We start from the raw sequence: 16,274 nt of genomic DNA, 5'->3' as shown, positions 1-16,274 counted from the left end.
ATTCTGACGTCCACCTTTCAGTTAGAAGTCAAAATTCCATTGTAGGACTTTGAGTGGCCCAAAGGTGTATTTAAGCCTTTAGTGCAAGTTTTTCTCAGTCTACAGAAAAGAATTATTTGCCTCAGCTATGGTGGCCTTGGTGGAATGTGTCAGCTTCAATAGGATGGAAAAGTAAAACAGACCTAGCTTTTTCCGTGGGCTAATTGTTTACTCTCCTTTCCAGGAGATACTTATTTTACAACTGGTTCCTAATCAGGAATCACTTCTCTTTTTTCTCACACCTATATATGAATAAGAAGTGCAACTTCTAATCCTTACTTTTAATTCTCCTTCATATATAGTGGTGACATGAACAGAGAACACTTACATGGTTCCTACCCTTAAGAAGAATTACCTATACCTGCTTCAGTGTTCCCAAAGTAATTTGCATCAGTTTTTCATAGAATTAGTTCCAAACTCATTGCCTATTCTGTAGTTTCTTGTGGTGGTCCTGCGCAATAACAGTGAATCACTCTATTTTGTAATTTGTACTTTTTTAGTATTTAAAAAAAATCTCATGTAAATATTTTTTTCATATGAGGGTTAGTACCTTTTGCAATAATGAAATTGTCCAAAACATTGGATGAACATTGAACATCTTCAATTCTAAAATTCACAATATTTATATTGAAAATTCAGAGAGTTAATGGACAGCATTTGCCTGTTTTCAGATATTAGCTGAAGTAAAATAACGCATATTCTTATTTCTTCAGAATTACAAAAATTAGACTGGCTCTTTACTCAAAGATTAGGAGTGTGGGTGAATTTTATAACTGTACAGAATTACAGCTTTTTTTTTTTTCCATATTTCATCTGTGTAGATAGAAATGCTTCAAATTTCAGCATTATGTTCAAATTTGGTTTTGTATAGAATTTCTACTACAATCTCCAGTAAGGGTTCATATATCTATTCAGGCCCCCAAACTAGAGAAAGTCTTTGAGAGCTTTGTGTTTAGCAGTAATGAACAGAATGCTTAAAAAACAAATTTGTAAGATACTCTGCACAGTGGCCACTCATAAGCTTTATTTTTCTTTCATTTCAGAACCAAAGCATGAAGAGCAGACTGAGGCTCAAGATACAGGTATGTATACATGTATGTAAATGTGTATATGTGTGTGTATGTATATGTGTGTGGACAGGACGTGTGTTTATTCCACACACATTCATCATCTCTATGTATTTCTATATATGGAGCATATTAGAAAAATCTTTGTTTCCTATGTAGTTAAAGTAGAAACACCTCCAAAAGAAGTGTTAGTGGAATATAAATTGGTTTTGAATTCAGAGACATATTTTAGTTGAGTTAACATAGAAGTCATTAACATAATCCTGCTATTTGTATATATATATGTATTGAAATATGTAATCTGTGTGATCTTCAATCACAATATATTGCCAATGATGCCAAAGGTTCATTACAGTCTGTGTTAGATACAAAGCTGGGGTTTTAGCTATGAATTTAGACACCTTCTTTTAATATGCCATTCTTAAGGACTCATCTCTAAGATCTCAAATGAAACAAAGTTCATATGTGAGGCTTTTTATGGACATTTGGAACACAGCAGTTATGCGTAGACACTCAACCTGCTGCCCGCCATGAGGTTTGCTCATAACCCTGTAATTGGTACTTAAGGTGATTCAAAATTTGCAGGCTGTCAGTACTGGGTCTGCTTTGATGCATACTTTTTGCTACTACCTTTGTGTAATAAACAGAAGCAATTAAAAAATTACTTGTCTGCAGTGCTCTCTCTGGGTCCTGTATGCTTTGTGGTCTTGAAATTCCAGCTCTTTTTTTAAGACCATCTTAGAATCATGGAATCATAGAATAGTTAGGGTTGGAAAGGACCTAAAGATCATCCAGTTTCACCCCCCCGACCATGGGCAGCGACACCTTACTCTAAACCATGTCACCCAAGGCTGTGTGTAACCTGGCCTTGAACACTGCCAGGGATGGAGCACTCACAACCTCCCTGGGCAACCGATTCCAGTGCTTCACCACCCTTATAGTAAAAAGCTTCCTCCTTATATCCAATCTAAACTTCCCCTGTTGAAGTTTGAACCCGTTACCCCTTGTCCTATCACAACAGTCTCAGTCTTCTTAAACTGCTGATTGAAACAGATATGATTATTTAGTTTAGAATGAAGTCAAGAAATTTTCTAGTGTAAGTAAATTTTACATACCTGACAAAAGTCTGCTTTGTCACCTTTGGGCTCAGAAGTTTAAGAGGACAGTCAAATGAGTTAGAAGGTGCCATATTCAAATAAAAGTTAAAATAATTTATTTTTCCATGGAATCCATAACTTTAAGTTGAAGAACTTCCTCACTGTCCTTAAGGAAGGAAAGTGGGACTTACCAGGGAATTGCATGTTTATTAAATAAAAGAAAGCCTTTTAAATGGAAAGTTTATAGAGGGTTTTGTTGGGGTTTTTTTTGAGGGTTTTTAATGTGTAGCAGATGGAGTTGATGCTGCAAAAGGTAAAATTTGGGGTACTGATCATGCTTAGAAAGATGAAGAAGTGTTTTCAAAATTTCAGGTTTTAAAGTTGCTGTGTCTTAATACAAACAACATTTGTTCAGAAGGTACAGTTTTGAAATATTTAGCTAATGAATGCAGCAGTTCTTCAGTGAAACAGGGAAGGAAATTTAAGAAGTAACTTGTTACGGTTTTTTTCACCTCAGATTCATTGAAGATCCTGTTTGTTTATAGCAGTTTACTGTTCATAGTTATTCATGCCTGTGTGCTAGCTCTGTTCTTCTGTGTTGTATGTAAGTTTCATCAGTTGAGGGTTTAAATTCATTATTGCTCTGAATTGAACATATTCTTAGCTGTTGAGGACCTTCTGGAGGAGGTGAATGAAGCCACAGAGCCAGGTATGTATTTTGTAATTGTTATCTTAAAGTTTTTTGATAAAACTACACAATTTTGAAATAATTTTGAAATCTGTGAATGTAAAAGCAAACAAACAAAAAACACATTATGTAATTTTTCTTTTTCTTCTGTTTTTATACTTTCTTTCATAGATGAAATATCAGAAGATTTTGATATTGGTAAAGACCTGTCAGGTATGAGGTTTTAATTTGTAGGAAAAAAAAAATAAAAAGAATTCTTCCACTTATTTGTTAATAAAATTTTAAAAGCCAAACAAATGAAAAAGCAGAAAAATGTGCTATATAGATTCACAGAATGGTTTGGGTTGGAAAGGAGATTTAAAGATCATCTGGTCTAACTCCCTTGCCATGGGCAAGGACATATTTCCCTAGACCTAGTTGCTCAAAGCCCCATCCAACCTGACTTGGAACACTTCCAGGGATGGGGCAGGGATGGATGCTGTATTTATTTAGGTTACCCATTTGAAAAATGTTCACTATTGTAATTAAATGGGTGAAAAAAAATATGGTTTCACACAACCAACATAGAATCATAGAGTCATAGAATAGTTAGGGTTGGAAAGGACCTCAAGATCATCTAGTTCCAACCCCCCTGCCATGGGCAGGGACACCTCACACATCCCACACAAGGCTTCATCCAACTTTAGCCAAAATCCCTTTTGGGTTTTGGGGGTGTAATAGGAATGGACGTCAGTAACAAAGAGTAGCTAAACTTACGGACATGAAATGCATTCAGTACCTTCTTTCTACTCTTATTGTAGTTAGGTGTTCTGCAGTTTAAGTCTTCTTTTTTATTTGATATTAAATTGATTGGGTGGCTGGTGGGAAATAAAAAATTGAAAACATACCGTGTGTAGCTTTCAACACTTATTTTCTTTCTAACAGTAGAAAGTGAGCATACAGAAGATCTTGTGGCCACTGAACCAGGGGCGTCAGGTTTGTGTATTATCTTTTGCATGAGTTTGTTACTAAAAAAAAAAAGTAAGTAAATTTAGAGTAATAGGTGTGGTAGAGTGGAAGTCTGTGCTGCAGTAAAAATATTTTTATTGCAGTTATGATAAAAATATAGTAAGTTTTCCTGCAGTTTCTTTTTTAAGGAGAACCATAACTGTGGTGGTGGAATCTAAGATCTTAGGTTTTTTAATGATAATATTTTAATGGCTTACTGATGAGCACACTCGTCGGTTTTAGAAGTTGAGAGTGCTCCCAGTTCAGAAAAACTTAACTTACATTGATTAAAATGGCTGTATTACATCATATGAAATCAAAGATTTCTTCTCTATGTTCTGTTTTCTACCAGCTAGTCAGTATTGCATACTCATGAAAGACAGTGTATGTTAGAAATAAAATGGAATGCCTCTCCAATTTTGAGCACTTAATTTGTGGGCTTACGAAGTCAGAGAATATATTTTCCCCTCTTTGATTCTTATTAACTACAGCCAGTAGTTAATGTTAACTCCTGGCTATTGCAAATTATTTTCTCTGACTCCCCCTATGCATGAACAGGGAACTGTTTAACCTTTAGTTTATCAGCAGTAATGGCACTCAGTGACATATGACATGTCTAATTTAAACATGCATATGGAAAGAAAGAACTGAATTTTGAAGTCAAGTATTTCACAGTTACAGCTGAGGACATAAGTATATGAATGTTTTCTAAGCCGTTACTGTCATAGCATGTGAAACTGTGGGAGATTTGTGCTTTGAATAGTTTACTTTCAGAATTTTAAAGTATCTTTTTTGAAACTCATTGGCTTACTTAAATATTAATCTTTCCCCTGGAAAAATTCAGCTGAGGAAAATTTGCATCCCACTTCTGCAAAAGTGTTACAGAGTAGTCTTGATAGGTCAGTGTTTTGAGCATAAGGGGGAAAATGATCGTTTTGTAAATATTTAGTGAATGTCCAGTTTGAATTGTTTTTATGCTTTTGACTTACAGAAGTTCCTGTTCAAGCTGAGGATTATTCAAATGACAATCTAGTGGGTAAGTGTATCTTAAATACTTCTTGTTTTCCCCAAAGAAATGTAGCTATAACTATATAGAGTTTGTAAATAAATTACATCTTGCAAGGGAGTAGAAGAATATCAGTATTGTCATTTAAAGTTGCGTCCTGTTTTTTGAGGCAATAGTTTATATCTTATACTGGATAAATGCTGATGATAGTTCCAGGTTATATGGAAGCATTCCAAATGAAACTTCAGGCAGAGCTGGGTACTCTTGCTGCACAGGGAAACAGAAAATTTTGGGTCTCAAAATTTGTGCGTGTTTCCTTTCCAGAGTAACTGATCATGAGTGGTGATACTGTCACTTCTCTGTGTGTCAGCCAGATCTGGTGCAGTCTGACTGTGGCGTATTCTGTGGGCACTGATCTGGAAGCAGGATTGTTTTGTCATGCCATTACATTTTCTTGACATAACCAATTTTAAGAACAAGAGTACTTCCAGCTTTTCCATCTGTGCCTTGACAGTAGTAAGCACATAGTTTACCAAACCATTTTTAGATTAGACAAATTGCTTCTAAATTTGAAGACTGTATTGCTACATTTCATCTGCTTTTTTGGAGATAATCATTGCAAGTTGCTAGTTCTTCAAAATAGAGCAGTTGTGTTGAGTGGAACATTGAGTTGTATCCCTGGGCTGATATATCACAGAAGCTGCAATCCAAGAGCCCTGACAGGTATATTTCTGTTTTGTTCTGATTAGCTTGAGCACCTCTCTGGCTCTAGTCGATCTTTGCAGAAGCTCTTGTGTGGTGTGGTGCCAGGTTGTTCTGTGGGGTTTCATTTTTCCTTGCAGGAAAGGAAACTTACATTTGGTTCTTGGCATGCCAAAAATAGCCAAAGAAGTGAAAAAACATAGGAGGCCTTTGTGTTTGCCCAGAACAGATTTGAGGCATGGTTTAATTCATGTTTTAATTTACATGCTAAACCTTAACTGAGGTGATTTGAAATGCTCATGTGAATACATAACTGTGTTGTCTGTGAGGTCTTTCTAACCTGTTTATCTTAACATGGTTTGTGTTGAAATGTTTGAAGCCACAGGTATTAATAGATGCACTATCAAAAAAATGTTTTGTTTTATAACTAATAAGAAACATTTTTAATCAAAGCTTATATTTAGCATGGGAGCAAGCAGTAGTTACCTATGACAGCAAAGGCAAAAAGTTCAACAAAGGTAGTGTTAGATGATTTGTCGTGCTTAAAGTTGAAAGTGTAGAAGAAGAAAAGATGGTTTTGGCAGAAAATGGTGCTGCTTAAAGTTAAAATAACAAAAAGCTCTTTACAGGACGATTGCAAAGTTTCAATAGTAGGCTGCTCTGCACAGTGTCAGTTGTATTGATCTGAGGATGTTGAAATGATCTCTTGACTTACATACACTGTTTTAAAACTAAATTCAGAATCCAGGTATCAACTTGAAATCTTTAATTTGTGGTTTTATGGACCATGTTCCTATCACTTCCTGTGCTACAATTTACGGCTCGGTCTTGCAGCAGTAAATGCGTTTCCTACCTTCACCATAAAAACTTCAGTGTATTGTACAGTAGTGGATGGTTTTCCAAATATTCCATTTAGATTCATAGAGTCATTTAGGCTGGAAAAGACCCCAAATATCGTTCAGTCCAACCATAAACCTAGCACTGCCGAGTTCACCAGTAAACTATGTCCTTAAGCGTTGTGTGTACATGTCTTTTAAATACCTCTAGACATGGGGACTCAACCAACTGCCACCTTACTACAACCCCCTTTCAGGTAGTTGTAGAAAGTGATACGGTTTCCCCTGAGCCTCCTTTTCTCCAGGCTAAACAACCCCAGTTCCCTCAGCTGCTCCTTATAAATAAGACTTGTGCTCTAGACTCTTCACCAGCTCTGTTGCCCTTCTCTGGACCTGCTCCAGCACCAAAATGTCTTTCCTGTAGTGAGGGGCCCAAAACTGAATACAGTGTTCAAGGTGCAGCCTCTCCAGTGCAGAGTACAACAGCACAGTCACTCATTTAATTGTAGATGGACTTTCAAATAAGGTGGTGGAATTGAACCTAGTTATCCGCCCTTCTTTTATTGTCTTGTGATGCAAAGAGAGTCCTTACTGTTTTCAGACATGATTAGAATAAAAAATAACTTTTATTACTCTGAAATAGTATATATTTCTGATCCTTTTGAAAGTTTTTTTTAGATTTTATTTTCTTTTTTCTTTTTTCCATTCATGGGGAAGAAGTGAAAGAATCAATCACAGAATCATAGAATGGTTTGGGTTGGCAGGGACCATGTAGATCATCTAATTACGACTCCCCCTGCCGTGGGCAGGGACATCTTTCACTAGATCAGGTTGCTCAAAGCCCTGTTCAGCTTGGCCTTGAACACTTCCAGGGATGGGGCATCCACAACTTCTCTGAGCAACCTGTTCTGGTATCTCGCCACCCTCACAGTAAAGAATTTCTTCCTAATGTCAACTAAGTCTCCCCTCTATCAGCTTAAAGCCATTCCTCCTTGTTCTGTCATTAAATGCTCTTGTAAAAAGTCCCTCTCCAGATTACTTGTAGGTCCCATTTTAGGTACTGGAAGGCTGCTATAAGATCTCCCCTGAGCCTTCTCTTCTCCAGGCTGTTTCTTCAGTTATTAAACACAAAATAACTTCTAGATGTAGTACCGTGTACGTGATTTTTTTTTAGCAAGTAGAACACGAAAATAATTTGATCAGCACAAAATCTGCGACAGTGTGCTGACATACTCAAGAATCTTTAGTAATTTGTGTAGTTATGTGGGAACCACTTTGAAGGCAGAAGAATTATTGTTTATCAGTGTATGTAAAAAGCTCATTGTTTTGGCACATAAAGTAAAATTCAAATAGCATCTCTGAAAACTAAGAAACAGGAGACATAATTAAACTCCTAATCAGGAATAAAAATTTTACGACTGTTATTATGTTTTCCTGCTATTAGTTGTTTACCTGCCTTTTTTGGATGTGAAAAATTCAGTTTGAAGGCAACATTATTCTCACATTTTCCTCTTAGACTACAAAATTCATATTTATTACTTTGGGATTTTCATTATTATTTGTGATGGAGGATTCAGTATGAGAGGGTTTTGTGAACAGAAGTCTTTTCTTTGTTCATGTGATTTCATTTCTCAGGTATTCAAAACTAGTATTTCCTGTTACGTCAGCAATACTACTACTAAAGTTCATTGTACTAGAGACAGTTGAGAACGCTCTTCTGAATGAATAACATATTTATATGCGTATATATATGCTTTTTATATATATGAAAGGTTTTATTTATATAATAAACATAACTTCAGGCAGCATAAAGGATATTCAGAAATACCACTATAGAGTCCTTATTCTTCAGTAGTATAAATGCATACAACTTTGTTTGAAGCTAGATGGCACCAGTTTTTATCAGGTTAGAAGCTGTTGTTTGATTTTTACCTGAAACATAGGCTCTCACTTGTTTTGGAAAGAAAACAGGAGATAGGATGAATTAAGTTATGAGGAACATAGGTGAGGAGATTCGGTGTGGGACTTGAATATGCCAGAATGCAATTGAAATTTTTTGCTGACTTCAGGGCGTAGCACAAAATAAATGCAGTAGGCAACTGCATCCTTAGGTATCTGTAGGTACTGTTTTCCAGTTCTGTAAGTTTACTTCTAAAACAATTACCAGTATTTCTTTTCAGGAGGAGGCTATTTGAACTAGTTATAGACTATTCTTGTAAACTAATGCACTTAAGTGGTATGAGAGGTCAGCTTGAAATATTTCCTATTTAAGATTGTTTTGCTAATCCTGTTTTACACTGGCAGGAAGGGTTACTTGTTGGAGACCTGCTTCAAGAGAGTCATATTGTAGGTTTTGGGATATTTTTACTCTCTCTTAGTATTTTGATCCCTCTCATAAGTGTTCAGTTTTAAAATATCTGAGATTTGTTCCACCACCCCCTTCCCACTTTATCTACATTTATTTTACTGCTGAAATCCCTTACCTGTAGAGAAGTTTCCACTTTAGAATTTTGACCCTTCCTCATTCCCTGGCTCCTTTTTTCCCATTTTGAGTGTCCTTGACGTAAAAAAAACCCTAGTGAGTTTAATGTATTTGTGCCATGGCCTAGATTTCCTTTACAAGGTAAATGAAGTGCCATATACTGAGGAAAAAAGTTACTGCTTAGGTAAATATTTAAAAGCTTATATTTCCCACCTTACCCAGCAACTTTGTGCATATTCATTATGATAGCTCCTAGAAATGGTAGCTTTTTCAAATTAACTAGTCTGATACAAAGTTGCATTTTTTAGCATTTATGATTTTTTTTCTGTGGTTGTTTTAGAGTAAGTTGTGTTTTGGTTGGTCCTTTAATATAGATTTCCCCTTATTTTTTCAGATACTTAAAGCTTCAAAAGAAAAGTCCCTACATCAGGAGGACCAGCCCTAACCATACGCTACAAAAGGGGAGCAGATGGTTGTAATAGATCTTATGATGTAATTACCAAGCAGTTCAGGGTTTGGGGAATGAACACTAAGATACTGTAAATGGGTTTTAGCCAACTGTCATTTTAGTAAGGTTTTTTTAACACTTGGATGTTTAATTTACATTCCTGTCTGATTTCTCCCCTCTCCCCCCTTGGTCAAGTTTAGCGAATTCATTATTTTTCTTCTGTGTTTGTGATGGAGTTGCAAGTTTGAGCTACGTTTCGGATATGCTGTTCAAGCAATTGTTAATATTCTATTTATAATGCAGCAGCAAGTACATTTTTTTTCAGATTTTAGTGTATATCTTTTGTTGTGGATTAATACAGTATGTACAGAGCAGTTTGGTCACATGAGACGTATAATATTATGAATTTTTAGATGTTTTATAACTGCTGACATAGCGTACAGCCTAACTGCATTTTAGTGAAAACACAAATCAGGCTCACTATGCTGTGAAGTTTGACTTGTATCTCTTTGCACTGATGTTCTGTCAGCAGTTACACTACATGAATTTCAGGTATTTTTAAAATAGTCGAACAAGGTACAAAATGTGTGTGTTTAATTCATGCTAGTAAAAGGGCAGTTTACTAAATTACTTTTTTCAGAAAACTTTTATGTATGGATTCAAACTTTGTTTATTCACGTTTGATTTTTAAAGCAAAAATGTATAGAAACTGCATAATAGCTGTACATTGCAATGAAACTGAGTTGCTGGAATCAAGTTGAATTCAGTAAAGTAATAAATATAATAAATAATGCTGAATTTAGTAAGCTTTATATACAGTGAATTATTTTAAGTCAAGTTTGCTTAAATACGACTTGTAAATTTTATTTTAAAAAGTTGAAAATTCAAACTTAACAGGATATCAAAATTTAAGACCTAACATCATAAATGCTCTTGTAAATGGTACGTCTGATATTTAGACTTCAAGTGATAGTTTTAATATAACAGGTATACTTTTTACCTGTTCTGTGCTGCTGTTCCACAATTATGAAGACATTTTTTGTTGTTGTTGGCATTTTGCATGTGTTCCTTTTTGGCTCAGGAATGATTGCTATGATTTTAGGAAATTGCTAAGCCTGAAATGGGAGGTTAGAAGAAATAAGACAAATTTTGAAGGATAAAATAAAAATCAGTTTGGTAACCCTAACAGTGGTTGCCATTTGGTTGACAGGGAAATTTTAAACTTCTGTAGTACTGTTTTGAAGTCAGGTTTTTAGTTGCTTACCTTTATAGTGAAAGGGGTATCATATATGCTTGGCTTTTTTTGTTCGGGGTTTCAGTAAGACTCCACTTAAGTGAGTGTACATCTGATCAACGAACACAGATGTCCCAAAGTGGTTTCTTTAGACTTTTCAGGAAAGCAATAATATTCTTAGACTGTGATGTGGTTTGGGATGGGATATTCTAGTAGAATTACCTGTGATTGTGAATTGCAGAGCAATAATTTTTACAAAGCCATATTCTGTCAGGAAGCTTGGGAATAATTTCAGAATGGTATATGGAGCACTTTTTGTATAACAGTGGCAGCCTATTTGTAGAATAACGGGACTGTGAGCATATATTATGCTGTGATCAACTTCTATTTTGTAACTGGGTATGTGATTTTACGTGCTTCATGTTTACAAAAATATGCCAAGCTGAGCAAGGTCAAGTGAACTATTAAAAAATGTATATTTAATCTATTTTAATGTTTGGCTGCAATAAAACACAAAAGAATATATTTGTCTTTCTAGTGTCATTATTTTTTCAAAAATGTGGTAGATATTAAATATGGGGATAAATATTTGCACTTATTAACATTATTTTTCAAAGTAATTTTGAATGTTTAAAAATATATGTGAAAGGTATTATTTACAAGGAGAAAGAAATGTAACAAGTAGAAGAAATTTTTATTTCTGGGTGGTATTATGTGAAGGAAATGGGCATTTCTTTAAGGTCTGTGTCTTCAATAATTGTATTGTTTCTTCTTTTTGCAACCAGTTTGGCCTGAGTTTTGCCCATGATATATAATTTCTATTTGCAACTAAAAGGGATGAGATATCAGTCTTTAACAGCTATAAATGTGTGTGGGAAGTAGGATATCCACCTTTCATAGAGAAATATTCTGGGGTATGGTCCAAAGTTTCAACCAAAAATCTAGCAAGGGAGTTATGTCTTTGCAGTTCTCTGGTTTAAAGCAAAAGTATTCCCTGATCTTTTCAGTTTTCAGACACCTCCATATTTTTATGATGAAATGCTGCTGAATACAGAACTGTAGTTCAAGAAAAGTAAAAAGATTACATCTTTATATTTTCACATTGCTACATTGCTTCTTGCTATATCTCACTGAATCTGCGAAATCCTGGATTCAGTTGCTTCTTTTGAAAATTACAGGAAGAAATACCAATAAGGAAAGCAAATTTAAATGAAATACTAAAGTTTAATTTTAATATTGAAAATTTAAGTGACTTTTGCATTCTTAGTGATAGAAAAGGTATCATACCATGACCCTATTTTTTCTAAGAAGTAAATTGATAAGGTTAAATATAGGAAAGAGACTGGAAAACATTTTTACTGAATATCAATAGTAATTTTGAGTTTGAAACATTATATACATTTAAATAACAAATTGTGTTGTACACTTACAGTATTGACTTGGTTTCTTGCTACAAGGTCTGAAACTATTTTTAGTTGGCTGATTGTTTGGGTCATGGTTACATGCACTCACGAATATTTATAGATATATTATATGAAAGATAAGTTTATTCTTTGTAATAGAAACCATCTTACGAATACCTGGTGCATACGTTACAGAGTGATAGCAGTTCTAGACTGTAGGGATTGGTTAAAACAATTTTGTCTGATCTTGAGCTAGATTTATTTTGCTGGAAACAGAAGTTGAGTAAAGGATGAGAGTGGTTTGAAGAGCTAAGAAATTTTTTTGTTTAAGTTAATGACAAAATAGTCTCAAGATTTACTATCATATCCCTGTATCAGTATTACATATGATATTTACTGTCATATCCTCTTTGAGAGAGCATATTTTTAAACATTTGTCAGAAATAGCAGGTGCTAATTTAGCAGAATACAAGTTGAAAAAAGTCTGAGAATTTGAAGAATAGATCCTAGTACATAAATAGGTGCAGAGAACTGTAGGTTATATGTTGCGTGAGCCTCAGTAAGGAAATGTGAAGCTAGGCAGGAAATGGGAGATAGGAGCAGGCTATAGAGTGATCAGCTCATACCTTGTTCTTTTTGTGATGGAAGAGAAGTTGCAGAAATAACATGAATGCCCAAGATGGGTGTGAGGTGGTCGCTGAGTAGAGGGAATTAAAGAAGAGAGGTCAGGTGAGAATATCAACTCTTGCTGCTAAAGGAAAAAATACAGAGAAAATGGGTGGCTAAGTAGCATGGTATATAATGATTTACTATCCTGTCATCAGTTGTTCCTGTGCTTTTAGTTGGTAAAAATAGTAGAAATATGCGTATATAAACTGTTGTGTTTCATCTGGAGCTGCATTAGTGCTCTTTTTAAAAATACTGTTTTTCTGATGCCATAGAGATGGACATGGCCATTTTATGTATTGTGTGGTATATGAGGAAAAAGCAAACAAACAAACCAAAAACAAAAAGCAAAACAAAAATAACCAAGCCAGTATATTAGCAAGTACTGAAACACGCTTTCGTTAGTACACCATTATAGTAATAATATTCATTCTCCAGGTTATCACATAGTCTGTAACTGACCCTATAGATCTTTTTGTCATTTCTTTCAGTTTAATTTACAATCTGGATTGTATGATGCAATTTAAGAGGTGAATGACTTCCAATGTGGCCATATTTATTTAATTTACCATATCATAATCAAGTTAATACTTACTCTGCTTTGTGCTGAATATAAAAATCATTTGTATTGTCTGCACATTCTGTAGTAGTAGTTGTCACCTTGTAGTAAAGGGTCACATTAGAATGTGAAATAGTTTGATTTCTTGTGTGCGTATAACTCAGTTTCTCCAGGAAAAAAAAACAAAGGTTTTCAGTGTTTATATCTGGTATATTCACAATATAAAGCTTCTGAGCAGTCAGTTTACAAAACTCTGAAGATTGAATATTCTGACAAGCTGTCTTTAATTGACTTAGGAATGAAATAAAATGATTTTGCTAGATATAAGTATACCTCAAAATTAAAGAGTATATGTTAGGAAAATAACTAACTGAAAAGCCAACTGGCCTCTTGTTTTGGTGTTTTCGCTTGAGCTTATTGGGAGGAAATATTGGAAGCTTATTGGGATGAAACTGGAAACAGAATAATAATGTTAGAATTGTGTGGCAAGACGCTTTAAATGTTATAGAGTAAGGCAGGATCAAAAAGTGCTGCGAGAGGAGAAAAAGAGGAGATAACAAGCCTGTATCTACGTACTACCTTCACAATATAAGCGTATGTGATTTTGGAACAGTATGTAGTCTTATCTTTTGCTACAGACTGTTGTGCTTAGTTAATATTTACCTGTGCATTCAGATGCTTACAATATTCATGGGTTAAATTATTTTAAAAGGTGAAGCGGGACCAAAGCTTCCAAGTTCTCAAAGTCACTTCTGAAAATGAGACCTGGGTTCCCAACTGATTTTAATATTTTGTACATTTTAATTGTATATATGTGTAGTAAACTAGTGGTCCCAAGAGTTTTTAATTATTAAACAGGTTTTTTTTATTCCTTGCAAAATAGCGTGCATTGTAAATGTGTATCATGAAAATCTACCAAATATCTAAGGGGAAAAAGTTTATCAAATCTTCTTTGACAGAAGCAGTAAGGTAATATTTGAAGTATCTGCAGAGAAAGAGCTGTTAGGTAACTCTATAGTTCAGACAGTAATCTATGGTTACTTCAAAGAATAAAACAAAAAAGTTTTTGGTCCAGTGATATTTTGCGTGTAAGCTGAATTTTATTGTATCTCTCATCATAAACAGTTAACATAAATTTATTTCAATGAAATAATATTTTTAATATTCTAGGGAAAAGTGAAAAAGAAACTGAACAAGACAAAACAGAAAAAGGTAAGTCTGAAACAAACATTCTGTTCTTCTGAAATTCAAAAGCATGCTTTCTGGGAGGGTTGATTTAAATCATATTAAATAGTAGTGAAGCTTTGTTCCTGGCCAGTGTAGATAAAGTGGAGTTGAATAAACATCCAAAGTGTGTTTGCTTTTGAAAGTGAATAGACATTTCCAAAGCTGACATCAAGATATTCCCCTTTTACATTGTCACAGGCTGCTGTTAAAAACTTCTACTGTTTCAGGAGTCAAATTTTCAGTGTTATACTCCTAGATTAGGACTCAGGAGGTCACCAACCTCCTCCTGCATCTGTAGGTGAGAGGCAACCTGGGCTGCCCAGCCAAAAAAGCTGGGTTCAGCGCTGTCTGCTGTACTAAGCCTGGGGAGACAGGTGGCATTAAAATCAGCCCTTATCAACTCAGGAAGGCTTAGGAACACGCAGAGGCCAGGTTTGGTGGAAAAGTGAGGTTTTGCTAAGAGAATTTGTGAATTTGTTCTCTTTACAATCACATTGGTGATGGCACCATGCATTCCCTTAACTGCATGGAGCTTGCACAATCTCCTTCATTGGGATCAGAGTTTGTATCTGATTTTTGCTTATATTAGCATATATTGAATGTTCATTTATATTGGTAAAGAATTTATATAATGGAAGAATCATTCTTTTGCGATGACTATGTTTCTTTCATACACTGAATATCAGCATAAGTAGTTACAATAATTTTCACTTTTCAAAACTGATAAAACATGAAAGTGAAAATGAAGTTGGAGCACACAGTTGTGTTGTATCAGGGACAGAGGTGTACCTAAGCCTAAGAACCTAAGTACCTAAGAACGATGTCATTCCACAGTTAGCCCCACAAGTGTCATTCTGATACCAGGGTCAACATTCACCTTGGTTTGCTATAGGTCTTTATCTTTTCATGGGGTATGTAGGATTTCCAAAGTGGTACCTGTAACCTGCATAACCTGTGGAGGCCATATGCAGTTCTGGCTAAATGTAGGGTTTTTTTTGCTGTAGGGTGAGATGAATTGCCACATAACCTTGACTGAGAACCTTATCCAGAGCTCCACTGGCTATGGGAAGCACTTACATGCTTAGCTCACCTCCAGCATTATCACATCAAGTTAGACGGGTTGAGTTCCACCCTTGTAAGCTCTGCTTTTAAAGGTATACATACTACCTGCTGATTTACTTACATATTTAGTTGTAGCCTGCATCAAAAATGAGCTCTGGGCAGAATGACCAATATTGTACTCCATAGAAATGTAGTTCTCAAAGTCCAAAACTGCTGCATAACACCATCCTGAGCTAAATGTATAGGACTTCAGAATATTAGCATGTATTTTTGTACAGAAAGTCAATGAAAAAATTTATTCCCAGTCTTGTCAAACGATTGCTTGATTCTAACCTTCGAATGAAGCCAAAAGATTTAATGATGAAAGGGAGAGGTGAATGATGGAAATGCGTGCCAAAAATAAAATTATCGTTCCACAATTGTTTCTTACAATCAGCATCCAACCAACCAATAGTAACTTCAGAAGAAAACCCTGTAGAATACTTTTTACTGCAAGGGAAATTGTTCTGGAATAACTGCAGCTAAAGATTTATTATAGTCATTAGATTCCACAGCCTTATTAGTCCCTAAAATGCCTCAGTTTTTATTGTCTGATTGCTTCCCCAGATAAGTTGATTATAAAGGTACTGCCTGTTCTGCCAGTACAATTTAGAAGGATCTTTTAATTATTGTAGTGCTACTGGCTTTAAATTGTTGAGATGCAGTTACTTGTTTGTATATCTTCTAAGTTATCATTTATAGAAGCCCATAAACCAAGAGGATCACTTACAC

The 16,274-nt window shown here is 35.1% G+C and overlaps 1 protein-coding gene across 1 annotated transcript in view; it reads left to right on the top strand.

Annotated features, from left to right (window-relative positions):
• The window catches only part of ASPH (aspartate beta-hydroxylase), a 124,963-nt gene that overhangs the window by 57,733 nt on the left and 50,956 nt on the right, over positions 1 to 16,274 (top strand). Inside the window, exons 11-17 of the mRNA XM_065668344.1 lie at positions 1,083 to 1,121; positions 2,868 to 2,912; positions 3,063 to 3,104; positions 3,816 to 3,866; positions 4,870 to 4,914; positions 14,385 to 14,426; positions 14,567 to 14,569. Of these exons, the coding sequence (XP_065524416.1) occupies positions 1,083 to 1,121; positions 2,868 to 2,912; positions 3,063 to 3,104; positions 3,816 to 3,866; positions 4,870 to 4,914; positions 14,385 to 14,426; positions 14,567 to 14,569 (267 nt within the window). The remainder of the gene's footprint in view (positions 1 to 1,082; positions 1,122 to 2,867; positions 2,913 to 3,062; positions 3,105 to 3,815; positions 3,867 to 4,869; positions 4,915 to 14,384; positions 14,427 to 14,566; positions 14,570 to 16,274) is intronic.

Source organism: Lathamus discolor, chromosome 2 (genome assembly GCF_037157495.1).
Source record: "Lathamus discolor isolate bLatDis1 chromosome 2, bLatDis1.hap1, whole genome shotgun sequence".
Taxonomy (NCBI): Eukaryota; Metazoa; Chordata; class Aves; order Psittaciformes; family Psittacidae; genus Lathamus; species Lathamus discolor.
The sequence above is the reverse complement of the archived record's forward strand: the minus strand, read 5'-3'. Positions and strand labels throughout refer to the sequence as shown.